We start from the raw sequence: 18,780 nt of genomic DNA on the forward strand, positions 1-18,780 counted from the left end.
AAACCCTGGGGACTGGGACGCGGCCACGCGGGCCGGGGGCGAGGGGCGCTGACCAGAAGCGGGCGGAGCCTAGGGGCCCGGGCAGGCGGCGGGACTCCCCGTGGGCCGGCTCCGCTGGGTGGGCATTCCCGCGGGGCGCCGAAGTACAACACGAGGGCTCTTTGCTGAGACAGAGGGGCCGTGAGGGCTGCAAGAAAGGGAGGCCCGCGGCTCTCCCCGAGAGCGGGGCGCGCGCCCGCGCGGTGGGCGGGAAAACTAAGGGGACGCGGAGGCGAGCGCGCGTCCCGCAGGGGAGGGGGCGGAGAGCGTGAGGAGGAGGGAGGAGGCGTCTCCGTGCGGGAGCCCGGCTGACCGCGCCAGACCCAGACAGAGCCTCGCGGCTGTAGCTGCAACAGGCGGCGGGCTCGGTTCGGGGGCGGAGGCGGCGAAGGGGCGGGGAGCGCCAGGAGGAGCGACCCGGCCCCACCACAGCCGCCTCTTCCCCGCCGCATGGACGAGCACCTCAGCCTTCTGCGCTCGCCGCCGCCGCCCTCAGCCCGCCACCGCGCCCACCCTGCCCAGCGCCCCGCGAGCAGCGGCGGCGCCCACACGCTGGTAAACCCCGGCTACGCGGAGCCCGCCGCAGGCCCCGAGCTGCCGCCCGACATGACCGTGGTGCCCGGGGACCACCTGCTGGAGCCGGAGGTGGCGGATGGTGGAGGGGCCCCGCCTCAGGGCGGCTGTGGCGGCGGCGGCTGCGACCGCTACGAGCCGCTACCGCCCTCACTGCCGGCCGCGGGCGAGCAGGACTGCTGCGGGGAGCGCGTGGTCATCAACATCTCCGGGCTGCGCTTCGAGACGCAGCTGAAGACCCTTTGCCAGTTCCCCGAGACGCTGCTGGGCGACCCCAAGCGGCGCATGAGGTACTTCGACCCGCTCCGCAACGAGTACTTCTTTGACCGCAACCGGCCCAGCTTCGACGCCATCCTCTACTACTATCAGTCTGGGGGCCGCATCCGCCGGCCGGTCAACGTGCCCATCGACATCTTCTCCGAGGAGATCCGCTTCTACCAGCTGGGCGAGGAGGCCATGGAGAAGTTCCGCGAGGACGAGGGCTTCCTGCGGGAGGAGGAGCGGCCCTTGCCCCGCCGCGACTTCCAGCGCCAGGTGTGGCTGCTCTTCGAGTACCCCGAGAGCTCCGGGCCAGCCCGGGGCATCGCCATCGTGTCCGTGCTGGTCATCCTCATCTCCATTGTCATCTTCTGCCTTGAGACGCTGCCGGAATTCCGCGACGAGAAGGACTACCCCGCCTCGCCGTCGCAGGACTCATTCGATGCAGCCGGCAACAGCACGTCGGGGACCGCCGCGGGAGCCTCCAGCTTCTCGGATCCCTTCTTCGTGGTGGAGACGCTGTGCATCATCTGGTTCTCCTTCGAGCTGCTGGTGCGGTTCTTCGCTTGTCCTAGCAAAGCCACCTTCTCGCGAAACATCATGAACCTGATCGACATTGTGGCCATCATCCCTTATTTTATCACTCTGGGTACCGAGCTGGCCGAACGACAGGGCAACGGACAGCAGGCCATGTCTCTGGCCATCCTGAGGGTCATCCGCCTGGTGAGGGTCTTCCGCATCTTCAAGCTCTCGCGCCACTCCAAGGGGCTGCAGATCCTCGGGCAAACGCTGAAGGCGTCCATGCGGGAGTTGGGGTTGCTCATCTTCTTCCTCTTTATTGGGGTCATCCTTTTCTCCAGCGCGGTCTACTTTGCCGAGGCAGACGACCCCACTTCAGGTTTCAGCAGCATCCCGGATGCCTTCTGGTGGGCAGTGGTAACCATGACAACAGTGGGTTACGGCGATATGCACCCAGTGACCATAGGGGGCAAGATTGTGGGATCTCTCTGTGCCATCGCCGGTGTCTTGACCATCGCATTGCCTGTTCCCGTGATTGTTTCCAACTTCAATTACTTCTACCACCGGGAGACAGAAGGGGAAGAGCAAGCCCAGTACATGCACGTGGGAAGTTGCCAGCACCTCTCCTCTTCAGCCGAGGAGCTCCGAAAAGCAAGGAGTAACTCGACTCTGAGTAAGTCGGAGTATATGGTGATCGAAGAGGGGGGTATGAACCATAGCGCTTTTCCCCAGACCCCTTTCAAAACGGGCAATTCCACTGCCACCTGCACCACGAACAATAATCCCAACTCTTGTGTCAACATCAAAAAGATATTCACCGATGTTTAATATATGATACAAGTGACATGCTGTGCTCCGTATTGTGTGGAACATGCCCCCTTGGTCTGCCTATGCCCTTGTTTTATACATTTCCAGACCATTCATCAAGGAAAGGACCTGAAGAAGTGGAAAGCACACTTCATTCTCCCTCTCCCTACTGCTTCATACTGAAACAGGTGCCTGTTTTGCAAGTGGGCTGCATTCTCTCAGCTCTCCTTTTCCCCCTTACCCTCTCTCTCTTAACATTGTAAACAACAAACTTACATTAAACTGCATTTCTAGTACACGCCCTATTTTAAAAAGAGCAGTACATCCTGGGAGGAAATGAAACTAAACAGTTAGAGTAACTGTTTAACCTCAGAATTTTAAAGGCAGTTGTTTCTTTCCTAAGTACATCAATTCGCAGTAAATGATGCTTCAGTTTGATGGACCTTTCAACGTTATTTCCTGAATATGAATTTCGGTTGCCTACCCTGTAGATATGTGGATGAAGAGTCTAACTAGATAATGACTTGTAAACCCACCGTGAGTTATTTGGTTTTTGACTGAAATTCCTATTTGAATCCCCCTTCCCGGAATTTTAAGGGTCTCTACAACTTTGAATAAAGGGAAGTGCCCAAGATGTCCTGATCTGACTAATTAGTTTAATTCTTTCGGGCTTGCTAGGCATTTCTAAAGCATTAGACTAACAGATTCCTGTGATGTTCTGTGCATATGTCCCAGCCCCAATATCTATCAAAGTCTAGAAACAGATGTTTTCAGTGCTGCTGAGAGAAACAAAAAATTTCCTAATGCATCTGAGAGATAAGCTTCGGCAGTATCACAAGAAGATTAAAGTGGCAGACACCCTTTCCAGCGGAAGTTACTAATTCGGACCTGACTGATGCAGTTCCCATAGCAACCCATGTTTCCTGGGAAACCCGAAAAAGGTTGTCATGGCATCTCTTGCTCTCTAGCCCCACCTCCCAGCCCCTGCCGTTTCCACAGTAACCTTTCCAGATGGTTCCTACTTACATGATTTCATAAGGAAAACCACTGTTTGAATAAGCCGCACAAAAAAAGTTACGTCTGAGACTCTAAGGAGGTGAAATGAATCCCAAATGCATTTTTTGACTATGAAAATCATTATGTCATTCCATAATGACTGAATCAAGAAGGAAAATATGGTGTTTGGAATGTTAGATATTAACCACAATAAGGCATGATCTGGATTACATGCTATTTATTAGGCAATAATTTTAAAAGATGCTTCTCTACAGTTTTCTTTATCCAAGAACTTTCAAGCCAACAAATGAAATTTAAAAGCAAATGTAAAAGTGTTCTGTACATAAGCAAATGAGAGATTCAATCAGTGTGCCTGAAACCTTACTATGAGGGACCTTCAGGCTTTCTCTTTAAAAAAAAAAAAAATACAGATCCCCCAACAGCTCTGTCGTCATCACAGCCCTTGACAAGCTAAATAAACTTCACATAAATAAAGGATGCGCGTTTTAAACTGAGTGAATTGCAGACAATCAATTAAAAGGAGGGACAGGAAGTAACCAGATCTCGGGAGAACACCTGCAAGTTTCAGCCATATGCCAAGGGTTGCCAGAAGACAGACAGAATCAGGTGAGCACTGTGTGATCTACTGGGAGCAGTCCCTTTTGTTATCCAGAGCCAGGGAACTGTCATTCATATAGAGACTGATGGTATTTGCCAAACCAACAGTTTTATATTAGTTGCATGCTTGGTGTCTTTTTAAAAATAATTTTCACCTTTCTCATTTGATTTCCATGTTGCTAACTGTCCTTTAGTTTCCATTGTTTATTACAAAAGGATGAAAAAACAGTCATTGCTCTTCAGAATAACCTTCGCCCAAGCTGAACTGAAAATTATTCCATTCCTTTTACTAACCCACTTGGCCTCCAAGCAACCTGTTTCCCTTAAAAAAGGATAAATGGCAGAATCTACTGCTGTTAGATTATTGGTCCAATTTTAATTTACATAATTATTTAATAGTAAGCAGTGGTACAGTTCTTTGAAACAAAAAATGGTTAAACATAAAATAAGAGTAACATTTTATTTAAACATAGTCATTCTGTTTCATATATATTATATAAATTATACATTATCCACAATTGTTTTTTGGTTTTGATAGCATATAACTATTCTATCCTTCCAGAGTAAATGAGAATAACCCTATTTTTAAAGCCCATAAAGTATTTTCAGTTAGGAGCATATTTATGATGCATGCATTGAAGAGAGTGGAAAATAATGATTGAGATTGTAAGAGAGAACTGAGGAAGGAAAAGACCAAACAAATAGAGGCAAGAAAACTAAATATACCTGGTCATAGATTTGTTGTTTGTTTTTATCTGTGTATATCTAACTAGGACTTCATTATCTAGTTTTCGTTGCTTTTGTTTGAGTTAACCTTTGACATTGATCTACCTCTTGACCAAACTTTTGGTACCCTTAATGACCAGAAATTATTTTTATGACACATTTTGATAATATGTTAGATACATTGTAACAATTACATTAAAATAATTTTCGTGTCTGTTCTTAAAATAACATAGAGGTCAACGAAGTGCAATGGCAATTTTATTCATATTTATTCAAGAGATGTAGAAACCTTGATTAGTTCTATAAGTAAATTATGGTTGTGCCATAATTCTTATGGTTATTAAATGGCAGTAATTTAAAGGGGAACTTTGTTCTTTAATCCAGAGAAATATCCTGGCTTTTGACTCATAACTTTGAGGTAATATGATTGCTGATAGTCACCACATTATAAGTTCCCTAAAGGCTACAGGCTCTGTGTCTTGAAGGTTTTAGGTACTAGTGCCTAGCACAGAATGTGTGCCACATTTGTTGAGTGAATGGCTGTTATCTTACATGAATGTTATTTCCAGGCTTTTAATAAAGTGGCTAAAAGCATAAGCTCTGCAGTCGTATTGCCAGGATTTGAATCCTGACTCTGCTATATGATCTTGAACAAATTACTTAACCTCTCTGTGCCTCAGTTTCTTTGTTTGTTAAATGGAGTAATAGTACCTCATAGGTTTATTGTGAATAGTAAATGTTAATATAGGTAGAACACTTAGAAAAAATAATTCCATGACATGGCATCAGAGATTTTGCTAAGAGATTATATTGTGATCATTACTCACAAACATTGTATAATTAATACAATGCTTTGTGAATATGAAATATATAAATAATCAGTGTCTTCCTATTTCCTTTCTATAATAAGAATAATAATAATTACCATTTATTAAGAGTCAACCATGTCCTGGACAGTCGTCAACTCCACAAGGTAAGTGCTATTAACCTCATTTTAGGAGGGCAAAAAACAGATGTTTAAAGTTAAGTGATTTCCCTAAGACTTCACAGCTAGCAGGAGACTCCAATGATTTAAAGCCATGTTATTCTGGCTCTGAAACCCGTGCTACTTTTATTAGGTGACTTGAAAAGCAAAATAAATCTCTTATGCTTTTAGGCTTGGCTTCAGCCCGTGTCACTAATTAATGAGTTCATGTAGATAACATATCCCCAGAAACCTATTTCATTTCAGTATACTGAAAATTAACCTGTTTAAAATAATCAGATATTTTAACCAAATATAAGGATCAAATATAAGTTATTTAAATAAGATGAAGAGATTGACTTTTCTAATAACAAAAGATTATTTTCTTATGGTTGGTTTATCTAAATTTAATCTTAGAAAGTATAACCAGTCGTAGTAGTGTTCAGTGATAACTGCTACGACAATGGGTATTTTTCAGTTTTAGGATGTTCTGTTTTCATGTGTTTTAATCAACAGTAGATGATAGCATTATGCAAATTATTTTTCTATCTCCTTATACTTTGCTTAAGTTACTGAAGAACCATACCAGAAAGTTGTGTAAATATTTTCACTCTCCCTTATAAAGAGGGAAGAAATTATTCAGAACAGAAGTATTAAAAGCAGAATGAGATTGCCAGTTCATTGAAACTTGTGACATTATTGCCTTACCTAACCACTCCATGGATCTTTAAGGTCATCTGTGCTCTAAAAAAATTAAAATATAATTTTTCCTACATAATAGCTGCAGACCCTTCTCTAAGTTCTTAAATCATTTATGAAATCAAAATGGATAGTGATTTGGGCTTAGAGCAAAATTCTAATGAGCCTATGTTTGCACATGCCAGCTAGCTTTGCCAAACTACAGGCTTCACTGTTAAGCTCAGTTGCATGTCTTAGGTGTTGAAGAAATATACAGATGTCTGTGTATAACAAGAGATTCATGTGAGGAGGTGTGACTGGATCAGTTCACATCCATCAACCCCCTGGGGAAAAATGTATATGCCCTACAGCTGATGAATCCAGATAGAAACATGGAAGTTAACATTGTTATTATTTTATTTCTTTTATGATGTTTTAAAATGACATGATGCACCAACTATGGTGACATAACCACAGACACCTACATGTAGGAGGAAGCATTATGTCAGTTTTTTCTAAACTTTGAAATAAATTTTCAGTATTGAAATTTTAAATGCACAGTATGAAGACATTTAAAGTTATGGTTTGTTGCCATAAAATTTGTTATTTACCTTTTTGGCATATAACACACCCAAGTATTTGTTTTGCTATAGTATATAAATACAATGTATATAATATATCCTAGTAGTCTATTCCTTTGAGAACCATAACTATAACTTATTGACTTCTATACATTTAAAATTTCAACATTTTCTACAGCAGTTCCAAGTCCTTCCCACCTCTCAGCTGTGAATAGAAGTGATAACCCTTCCCACTAAGAAATGCAAAGAAGCACACGTGCCCCATAATCTGAAGACTTATGGAAACACTGTGAGATAGAGGTGAGGAGCATAAGAATTGGATGAGGATATTTAGGGATGCATTTTTAGGGTGGGAGCTTTTTCTTTCTGTCTTGTATTAGACCTTTTAAACTGAGGAGGATACAATTATTGGTTTTTGTACTATTCCGTATGGGTTTGGGGGGCAATTCTATATATGTTAATGAAATCACTTGTTTTTTATATACCTTTAGGAAGTGGTTGATAGCCTTTGAGAGAAAGTAAATCAAAGAAGGCAGGAAAAGGGGGGCAGAAGCCAATCAGAGCCCAGACCTTTACTATTGTGACTCAGCTCTTAACTTTCTGCCAGAAAATGGCCATTGCTACATAGCATATGATAATAGTATTCTTTATGTACTCATATTCAGTTTGCAAGTATAATTTAAATGATTCAGACTGGTTAGAAAGCTTTCAGATGTTTGTCTTGATTTTTAATGATGTGGTGAGCTAATTTTCAAAATTGTGAAGAAAAATACATTTTAAAAAGAAAACGTTTTCATGATTTTACTGGGTTCTTTTGTACCAGATGTGTTTTTTCTTCTGTTTTAAAATTTGCACCATTAGCCATCAAATGCATATTAAGAAGAGATCTGGAAAAGAGCCTCCCATCATTTTCTTGGGAGCCATGTTGTTATTGTTGTAACCTAAATAGTGTGGAATAGGAGCTCTGCCCTAAAAAATAAAGCCTGGAATTCTGGTTGCTAGCAATACAGCACTTAAATGGAGAAAAAAAATGATATTTCATCATGTCTAAAGAATGTTATGAATAAATTTGTTCATGCAAGACTCTGACTTTGCAGATACAGGGGTCATACTTTCCAGTATGGTGATAGTGATTGGGGAGAAGCTTTTTCTCTTACAGTAAGCTTCCAACTTCACACCCACTCCTAATATCATAACACAAAGGCTCTTGGGAATCTCTATGGAGGCCCCCACCAACTTTTTAGAATGAAAGTTAGCATCATGCCTACACGTTTTATATCAGACAGCACTGTTATTTCATTTGTCTTCCATTACATTTATTTTAAACTTCCGTTCATTATGGAAGTCCCTCTGAATCCTAAGGTTCTTATTTTTATACATTTAAACATGTTCTTTAAATTAAACATAATTAATTTGGAAGAGAAGCAGTGGGGACAATTTATTACACACACACACACACACACACACACACACACACACACACACACTCCTTACCTATTCATAGATTACTTCCTATCCTGCAGTACATTTACTTTCTGTCTGTTGATCTAAATGTTCTCATTTTTTCTGAAAATTAGTGAATTTCCAAAATACTCGTTTTCATTCCATATGTGCAGCATAAATATTTACAAATCATTTTTCTTTTTTTCCAGCCTTACTTAAAATGCAGGTTTATTGCCTAGTGTTCTCAATGCATTTATTAATGAAATAATATTCATAGAAATAGTAAATATACTCAACCTATCACCAAATTTTGTCATTTAGCCTCCCGGATATCTCTAAAAACAGTCCACTTTACTATGGCGCTGCCAGGACCACTCTAATCCACACTGTCATCTCTATCCTACATAAGTGTGAAGGTCTCTTCATGGCATCCTCACATTTCTTGTGGGCACTCTTTGACCCTTTCTCTACCTGGTAGCCAGAATGATCTTTTTGAGACCAAAATCTGATTACATAACCCACCCCTGCTTAAAATTCTTGCAGGGTCTTCTTGTTTTTAGGATAGAGACCCAAAGGCTTAGCATAGCTTTTATGGTCTCACATGATCTCATATCCAGCCTTACCTCCTCTTTGCTTATGTTTCTCCCCTCCTCCTTTTGTGCTCCAGTCACCCTGGTCTTCTTCCAGATACAGGATAAGCTCCCTTTCCCTCTTAAGCTAATGGGGATCTTTGCAATTGTTTCGCTGCCAGCCTCCTCTTTCTCTCCTCACCTCTTCTATTTTTACTTCAATACTCCTCCAAGGCATCTCTCATGACTCTGGTTTTTTTCAGTTCCCCTATTACAGTGTAGTAGTTCATTAAATTTAAGATGCCTTTGATTATAAGAAATACTATTATTTGTGTACTTTATTTTAAAGATTTCCAATTGTAAGGATAAAGTACCAGTGATTTTAAGGTGCATCCCAATTTCATAGATGCTCAAATCTAAAAATGTATGTCTTAGAATGCATTAAATATAGTATGTTATCTTGACATAGCTGTAATTTTATATTTATTTGTGTTACATGATTAATTTCTGTTTCTTCCACAAGAGTGGGGACTATATCTTTCTTTGTTCACCATTGAATCCCTTCCCACTCTCTCCTGAGTCTGCTCCAAAAGGCTATCACCCCCCTATCACTCCACCAGAAGTGTATTTGGCAAGGTCACTGGTAACCTCATATAACAATACCCAGTGGTCATTTCTCAGTTCTCATTTCAATTTGACCTATTAGAAGCATTTGGCATAGTCGGCTACCTCCCCATTCGTAAGGAGACTGTCTTCATTTGACTTCCAAGATAACACACTGTGGATTTTCTTTCTACTTCTCTGGCCTCTCCTTAATCTTATTTACTGGTTCTTTCTCATCTTTTCATTCTTCATTCTGTCTTATTCTAATAGCTTTAAACTATCTAGGTATGTACATTTGTATCTCCCACCTAGATCTCTCCCCTGAGCTCCTGATTGAATTTCCACCTGCCTACATGACGTCTCCACTTGGATATCTAATAGACATCTCAAACTTAATATGTCCAAAACTGAGCTTCCCTCCTTCCCATCAAGCCTGTACTTCCTGCCCTCTTCCCCACCTCCACTACTGGCAGCTTCAGTTTTCCAGTCGCTCAAAATAAAATCCTTGGAATTATCCTTGATTCTTCTTTTCCTCTTACATCCCTTATTTAATCCACTGTGTTAACACTACTTTTAAAATGTTTCAAGAGGCTTACCACTTCATACCACTTCTACCGCTACCACTTGATCTAAACCATCATTATCTTCACCTGGATTTTTATGGGCCTCCAGTTTCCATCCTTCCTCTTATTTGAGTCTATTCTCAACATAACAACCAGGGTGATTCTTTTAAAACATTTATCAAATTGTATTACATCTTTGTGTCAAAACCACCGTTTGGCACCCCATTTCACACAGAGTACCAGCTAAAGGCTTTTTTACAATGGCCTGCAAGGCCCTGTCTCATTTTGCCCTCCTTACCCTTTTGACCTAATTTCCAACTCCTCTTCTACTTGATCCTGTGCTGCAGCCACATTGGCTACCTTGATCTTCTTCAAATACACCAGGCATGCTCCACCTTGGGGGCTTTGTGTTTATTGTTCTCATTCTCCCCGCCTAGGATGTTGTAGCATCTGATAGCTGCATGGCTGCCTCCGTCACCTCCTTCAGGTGTCACTTTCACATTGAAGCCTTCCCTAGCCATACTATTTAAAATTGCAGCCTCAAAACACTCTCTGTATCCTTTCTCTGCTTAATTTTCCCTCTAATGTATTAGGTATTTTATTTATTTTGTTTATTGTATGTTTTCCATTGCCTTCCATGAGGACAAGGAGTTTTGTCTGCTCAGTGTGCTGTATCACCCAAGACCTGACATAGTACCTGAAATACAGTTGGTGCCCAATAAGTATCTATTGGAAGGAGAGATGAGAGGAAGGAAATTACCTTCCAATTTGAGGTGTTTTAACCTATAAACAAAATTTTCATGTCATGCATCTATGCTTCATTTAATCACTATGTGGTTTACACTCCTCATCATGCTCTGAAGGACAAAATTCCTTGTAATCAATTCACTGTAGAAGGTTTGCATTTGTTAAAACATGCTCCAGCAAGTTTTCCACAAGAAGTATTATAGCACCCAATCATGGGGATGGAATCCCTTAATGTAAGTAACTTAACTGTTACCTTATATGAGATATCATTGAGGGTACCTAGTCACTAAGGATACCTGGAAGTTAGAATGCTTCACAAAGACCATGTTTTTTCATACATAATAGCTAACAGAGTGCTTTTTATTAATGATGACATAAACATGTTGACTAATTCACCAGGATGGCACAGCAAAATCAGAACAAACAAGTGATATCTCCAAAGGACTTATCTATCTAGCAGACATTCTAAGAAACTTCTCTATAAGTTCAGTCTCAGTTTCAGTTAATGATGAGTCCTAAAAATCCATGAAGTCTTCATTACTATGGAAGCTGATTGAATCAAACATTAGATTTCACTAGTGAATCACATTACAGAATTACATCACTGTAGATATGGACTGACTGGGTATCTTTTGCAAAATAACCTAATTTTAAAATGTAATGATAATTACATTTTAATAACCTATAATTACATTTAAACCTATAAACCTATAGGTTACATTTAAAATGTAATGATAATTACATTTTAAAATTATGACATTTAAAAATTAGCTATTTTTTAAAATAAAAATTAGCTATTTTTTGAAGTGATTGTTCATACATGAAAGGAGATGGGGACATTTAAATCACTTAATGAAAAGTAAGAGCAGATTTTTAGAGTGATATTTATAAAATGGTAAAACTTAAACTACTTCTAAATAATTAGATGGAAGGTGAAGACAATCCAGCAGCATTTGGTTCTTAGTATTGGGAGATTCCTAGCGGCATTGAAATACCAACACATATAGTATGGAATGACTGAAACTGATTAAAGCATTGATATGACTACTGCAGATATTACCATGATTTTTTGTAATATTGTAACCAAGGCACTTTCCTCTGCAGTAGGAAATGAGGATTCTCCTAATAAGAATAGAGAGGAACTTTCCCCACACCCCCTTTGAATTTCCTCCTTTCCCTGGATTTCTCAGGCAAACCAGACCAGAGAATGACCTGACTCTTGCCTCTGCATACCCAAGTGGCACAATTTCCTTACCAAATGTGTCAACAAATTTGATACTAACATATGTGCCTGAGTTTACATATGTAGACCAGCAGAAATTGGAAATTCTTTTCTCCTTACATCACTTTACACAGTTAAGCTCACGTAGGATAAAGATCATTTTTCTCTTCTGAGAAAAATGTTGTTAGGGATTTTTAAAGAAATGACACAAAATATAGGATTGAAATCTATATTTGTGTTTTTTTCTGGTTTTGGATGAAGGATTGTGATATTGTTTATTTTTATTATTTAACTCACTATGGATTTTACTGGATTTTCTATTATAACTTTGTTTAGTCAAGGTATTAGACATTTAAGAGGCAGCCTTATGTGCGATTACATTTTGTATTTACCTCATGTCTGACTACAGAACAATAAAATATCAGATAGTCATGAATAAATTTCTTCTATAAGAAATTACTATGAAAAGCATGTTAAACAAGAGTGACTATGTGTCAGACTTCTAAAGAGCAAAATTTACTGGGTAACCAAAAAGTACAGAGAGAAATATTTTCTTCAGGTAAGAACTGTTTGAATTGCTTTATACCTAGATTCTGTAGACCTTTTGCCTGCAGACCTTTTAACTGATTTCAAAAGAGCATTTTACTGTGTGACCATATAAATGGAAGATACTTCTTATTAGTAGACCTAAATATTGCTCAAGGTAGTATCAGTTGTACCTCACAGCTCATTTTCCCATGACTTTCTAAATTTTTTTAAGATGTAAGTTACATCTTAACATATTACTGACTTTAATTACTGAGTCAGATTAAAGGTTTTTGCTTGCTAAGAGTACATAATTTTCAAGACCTCAATCAGAGAATTGTGTATAACCGAATAAGAAATCTTTCTAGTCCTTGAGCTTATTCATTACCATTTACTTGGTAGAACTGGTAAAACTTATTGGTGTGCAGCTAACTCTAAGTAATTTAATAGATGTCAAAGTATATAGACACATGAAAACAAAGTTCCCATAAAACTACATGCTATAGAATAGCTTCAACTCTTTTCTCATCAAATATAAGTTAATGAGACTAACAGTTAGTTAAGTAAACTAGGTTTCTGTACTCTTTCATTTAGGCCTTTTGGAGGTATTAATTACTTCTTCATAAATTTGATAATTATTGAAATTTGACTATTCTTATTCTCTATTCTTGTTCTGTATGTTGTTCTATATGTTGAAACATTTATTTGGTAAATTATAGGTCACTGTCTTCTATTGTACCTCCTTTCTCTCTTTTTATAGAATCGATTTTGAGTCCATTCTTCTAAGCCTTTCAACCCACATCTTAACCAATAATATAGACATTATGATTTTTGGGTTTTTTTTTTTTGAGACAGAGTCTTGCTCTGTCACCCATGCTGGAGTGCAGTGGCGCAATCTCGGCTCACTGCAAGCTTTGCCTCCCAGGTTCACACCATTCTCCTGCCTCAGCCTCCCGCGTAGCTGGGACTACAGGCGCCTGCCACCATGCCTGACTAATTTTTTTTGTATTTTTAGTAGAGATGGGGTTTCACCCTGTTAGCCAGGATGGTCTTGATCTCCTGACCTCATGATCCGCCCGCCTGGGCTTCCCAAAGTGCTGGGATTACAGGTGTGAGCCACCTCGCCCGGCCGACATTATGATTATTATCCTGATACTACTTTTATTTTTGTTTCTGTTGAATTACAACCCCCTCCACACCTATACTTTATTAGGTTACATGTGCACAACGTGCAGGTTTGATACGTAGGTATACATGTGTCATGTTGGTTTGCTGTACCCATCAACTCGTCATTTCCATTAGGTATTTCTCCTAACGCTATCCCTCCCCCAGCCCACCACTCCCCAGCAGGCCCCATTGTGTGATGTTTTCTGCCTTGTGTCCAAGTGTTCTCATTGTTCAGTTTCCACCTATGAGTGAGAACATGCGGTGTTTGGTTTTCTGTCCTTGGATAGTTTGCTGAGAATGATGGTTTCCAGCTTTATCCATGTCCCTCCAAAGGACATGAACTCATCCTTTTTTATGGCTGCATAGTATTCCATGGTGTATATGTGCCACATTTTCTTAATCCAGTCTGTCAATGATAGACATTTGGGTTGGTTCATGAATGGAACATTTTCTATTGACATAAAGTCTATAGTTTTTAAAAAGTTAAATATACCAGTAAATCATTGTGTTTACTCTGTCTGACAGATCCCTGAAAAGCCCCCCACATAAAGAACTGTAGAGCTGCACTGACCAGTAGGATGCTCCATTTTAAATTGCCTGGATCAAGAATGCAGTAGCAGTTATATCACTGATGGGCAGTGATCCATCTGCCAGCACATGTTTTTATTTCAGTTGACATTAAATAATATGTCTCTAACAAATGCTTTATATAAAGGGAACAGCTCTGAAGTTGGAGGATTCGCTTCATAATGCATGCATATAAAAGATATATTTGATCAAGAGATGAAGAATGCTAAAAATATTAAGGTATCATTGCAACCTTTTGACATTTTGGTGAAATCGAATCATCCAAAAACTATAATCAGTGCTGCAGATAAAGAAAGCCTAAAATTTGTTTCTAACAAGCCAACTATTACTGTTTTTTTTTTCAATTAAATAGTGGACTCTGTTTAATCATGAGATATAATCATGTTATATTCCATATTCTGGGTTAATGTGCAACATTATTTGTGAAGGTGTGTTTTGTACCAAAGGCTCTCATACATAGATTAGCCCATTTACATATAAATAAGTGAGTCTACACTGTGCCCACATGAATGGTATTAAAGACAGACTTGCCTAAAAGAAATGTGCCTTGCTTAATTAAACATTCTTTTATTTTTTTAATTCAAAATGGCAGATTTGCAAATTAGTCTCATAGGTTTTAGCTGAGCTGAACTTGACAAAAATATATTAGTACTTATTACGTTTTAGTATTTATCTTAATTAAAATTGTAACATTTAGTTATACTTTCAACAGTTCATATGTTATATATTCATTTAATTTTGTTTTCATGGGATGTTTCATGTGTTGAGACAAAGCACATTCTTAAAGATAAATATAATATTTCATCTAATGTTTATAGCCTTTCCTTCAAAATTATATATGTGAAAGTTTCCTTAACTCATTTTCTATTTTTATATTCTTTTAGAAATGGAACTCTTTTTCAATAAAAAAAAGTTTTAGTTGGAAAAGAGATTTAGAAGGTCATGAAGGTGGTTTCCCATTTGGGGACATTTCACTTCTATGCCATTAATGTATTTACTGTGACATTTCAGCAGAATGGTAGCTATTTGTATATTATTTCATAAGCCTTATGGAAAGTCAAACTGTGAAAATTTATTATATAGAACCCTTTTTTATTTCCATATTTTAGTTTCAACATATACCTGAACAAATGCATAAATAACAAATCCTCTGTTATTTAAATGTATAACAATGCTATGTTATAATAAGAGCACTTGTAGAATTTTAATTATTATAAAAATATTTCAGTAGCAAAGCCAAGATTATAAATTTTTTGATACCCTACAGAATGGAATACAAGTGATGAATTGCATTGTATGAGAATCAGTAACTAAAACAATCTTATTCCTGCAGCAAAACAGATAAATAAAAGATACAATCTAGGTAACTTTCTTTGAGGCAAAGTCTACAATGAATTTCTCACAAGCTGCTGGTAATTTCTTTGTGTCAAAACTTTGAGAACAGATCACTACAGGAAAAATGAAATAAAAATCTGACAGCTATCTCAGATTTGAGCTATGTGAACTTTTAGTCAAGATGATTTGAATTGAAGTGAAAATATGGCCACTGCCTTGTCTTTGTTCTACATTAGCCCATTTAGTAGAGACATGGACCTGGAGAATAGTCAGTCCATTGCAGCCAATATAATACTTATAATTAATTATCACAGCCTGGGTAGCAGTAAAGTAATGCACATCAGCTGCTGGGATGATTGAAACAAACTGATCAACTGTGTTACAGGAGGTCTTAGACATTCAGATGTTTTAGTAAGCATCAGTAGGTGTTACAAAAATAGACACAAAAACTACCTTTATAAAACACCAATGAGACAACTGTATGCATTATAGTATATTTAATATCTGAATTATTATTACAGATTACAGTTTCAAATAAAGACAAAACCTGGATTTTTATTGTAAAAGCACAGGATGGTGTCAGATGAGTAAACTGTCATACTGAATATGGTTCACAGAAAGGATAGTAAAAATGGTACTGGTTTAGATAACAGTAGACCAGAATTTTTATCCACTTTCTACCTGTGGGACCTTAGGTAAATCAGTTACATTACTAGACTTCAGCTTGCAGGCTTGAATTGCAAGATGCGTGTGCTGGATTCAGTGATCTCCAAAGCCCTCACCAGTCCCCAAAATTCTCATTATACACATTTGAGAAATGCTTTGAAGAAAACTTAGGGCTGGGTGCGGTGGCTCACGCCTATAATCCTAGCACTTTCGGAGTCCGAGGTGGGTGGATAACAAGGTCAGGAGTTCGAGACCAGCCTGGCCAACACAGTGAAACCTCAACTCTACTAAAAATACAAAAATTAGCCGGGCCTGGTGGTACGTGCCTGTAGTCCCAGCTACTCGTGAGGCTGAGACAGGTGAACCACTTGAACCCAGGAGGTGGAGGTTGCGGTGAGCCAAGATCACGCCACTGCACTCCAGCTTGGGCAACAGAGTGAGACTTTGTCTCAAAAAAAAAAAAAAAAAAAAAAAAGAAAGAAAAAAGTACCCAGATTTTCTTATGCAGGAAAGAATATATGAAGTAAGATTTAAGCCTTGAAAGTATCATAAATATATCATTCTTCAAATTGATTATGATGAAAGAAAATAGGATTCTTTCTCCTCAGAATTTTCATTGATCTATAATGGGATCAAAAAGTAGAAAAATCAGTCTGCAGAATGAAAGCAGATTAATTGAAATAGCTAGAAAGGAGGGGAAAACATTTGTTTAATTAAATGTTAAGGTAACTTGAAAATTGTCTATGAAATGCTAAAACCGTACCACAGCCTTATTGCATGCTCAACATTTTAAGCCTGGGAGCAGGGGACGGTGGGAAAAGGCTGGAGTGATAGAAATGTTTGCCTTATGATCTCTTGACTCCTTTTACACAAGAAGCAGATTGGTAGAGCTTAAGCAGGTGTCTGTGCTGTGGTGCTGGCTCTGCCAAAAACTCTCATGTGCCCTAGGAAAGTTCATTTAACTTCTCTGAGCCCGAGTTTATCTGTAAAGTGAAGACTTTTTAAATTTAGTAATCTGTATGTCTCTTCATCTCAGAATTCTATAACGTTTTTCAGATTGTTATATGTGTACATGTATATGTTGCTCCCCTCTGGTCACTAAGATGCCACATATTTCTATTTGAGTGAACAGATTGCAAGTCCAAATGTTCTTGTTTCTAATAATAATTGACCTCAGCAAGACCTAAAAAAGTAAAAAAAAAAAAAAAAAAAAAAAGTAAATCTTACCTTTTATTTTGACCTTGGCTTTAAATTATTATGATTTATCATTTCATCTTTGAATGCTGAGTGAGTTACCTAAATAGAATGTCTGTTCCAGTTAATCTTCTCTTTAAATTTTTGTAGTTTAATAAACATGTAGCAAATCAGAAGCAACTATATCATGCTTATCAATGAACTGTAGCAGATTGTACGGTGCATTTTTGTCACATTAAAAAGTTAATGCCCTTTTGGTCCCAGAAGCAATGACTATAATCTAAAATAATATTCACAAAATTTTGTGAATGTTTTTGAAAACAGAGGAGGCCTAATCAAGCCATATTGTAGTTCATTTTGCTCAGGAGTGAGAAACAAAATTCAGGGATAACCCAAACATGTCTGTTTGGCAGTAGTGGATAGTTAGGTAAAGAAGGATGATAGCTTTTGCACATCACAGATAAGAGGTGACTATACCTATTGAAAAACAGGAATATATTCTGGTTCCTGGTTTTATGATGTAAAGATATTAGAAGGATACTAAAATTTGGACGCTTGGGAAATTGAATAATACAGAAATATTTTGTCATACTGAGATTATTTGTCCAGAAGTTTAGTCTCATATCCCTTCCATTCAGAAAAGGGGGCAGTTTTTAAAGGCCTCTGTCATTATAGGAAATGTATATTTTGACTAGTGGAGCAATTAGTTAAAACACTTAATCTGATCATTTTGGTTTTGTGAATCTGAATTTTCACTTTAGGTGTAATTGAGTCACTTATGTATTACTGTGATCTTTGTGAGAAGTGATTTCGTCCTTTTTTTTAAGTTGATGAAACTTGATAAATGGTGATTCTAGCATATTGTGTTAATACTGTATCTTACAATAATTTGTGAACTGGCCATCATAAACAAATCATAGTAGTATCTCTTCTGGTAAATTGTTTCTATGGTGTGATCTCTTAATGCTGTGTTTGGGGGTGGGGATGGGGTTAAGTATTTTGTTGACTTTAAGCTGTCAAAGTGTTTTTCTTAAATGCCATAAAATTGTATGACTATAAGCCAAATAAGAATATTCTCTTTTTTCACTTTTAAGGGCACTGTATAGACCATTTTGGAAACTATCCCACAGAATGGTATAATTTAAGTTTAAAAGCTCTTACACACATACACACACACAAATATATATATACACGTACAAGGGAAAGCAAACAGTGTATGCAGTATTTCTATGTGACATGCTACATGTTGCAAGAATCCATTTTCAAAATCTTACACAGATTATGCAGAAGTCAAAATAACAAATACAACACCTCAATTTTTTGTAGAGTCTAGCATTAGTTTACTTATAAGATTTGCTTACATCATACTTCGCAAAGATCATTTACATCATTTATTTAA

General features: G+C 38.6%; 1 protein-coding gene across 5 annotated transcripts in view; it reads left to right on the plus strand.

The window, feature by feature from the left end:
- Positions 1-230: 230 nt before the first annotated feature.
- Positions 231-18,780, plus strand: part of LOC105479230 (potassium voltage-gated channel subfamily A member 3) — a 39,793-nt gene continuing 21,243 nt past the window's right edge. For 2 of the 5 annotated variants that reach the window (XM_071096425.1, XM_071096466.1), the window contains exons 1-2: positions 231-3,819; positions 6,938-7,059. In XM_071096425.1, the coding sequence (XP_070952526.1) occupies positions 490-2,217 (1,728 nt within the window). In that variant the 5' untranslated portion in view covers positions 231-489 and the 3' untranslated portion in view covers positions 2,218-3,819; positions 6,938-7,059. Of the gene's footprint in view, positions 3,820-6,937; positions 7,060-14,123; positions 17,409-18,780 lie in introns of those variants that run through there. The other 3 variants (XM_011737149.2, XM_011737151.2, XM_071096507.1) reach the window with 3 other exon arrangements.

Source organism: Macaca nemestrina, chromosome 1, assembly GCF_043159975.1.
Source record: "Macaca nemestrina isolate mMacNem1 chromosome 1, mMacNem.hap1, whole genome shotgun sequence".
Classification (NCBI taxonomy): domain Eukaryota; kingdom Metazoa; phylum Chordata; class Mammalia; order Primates; family Cercopithecidae; genus Macaca; species Macaca nemestrina.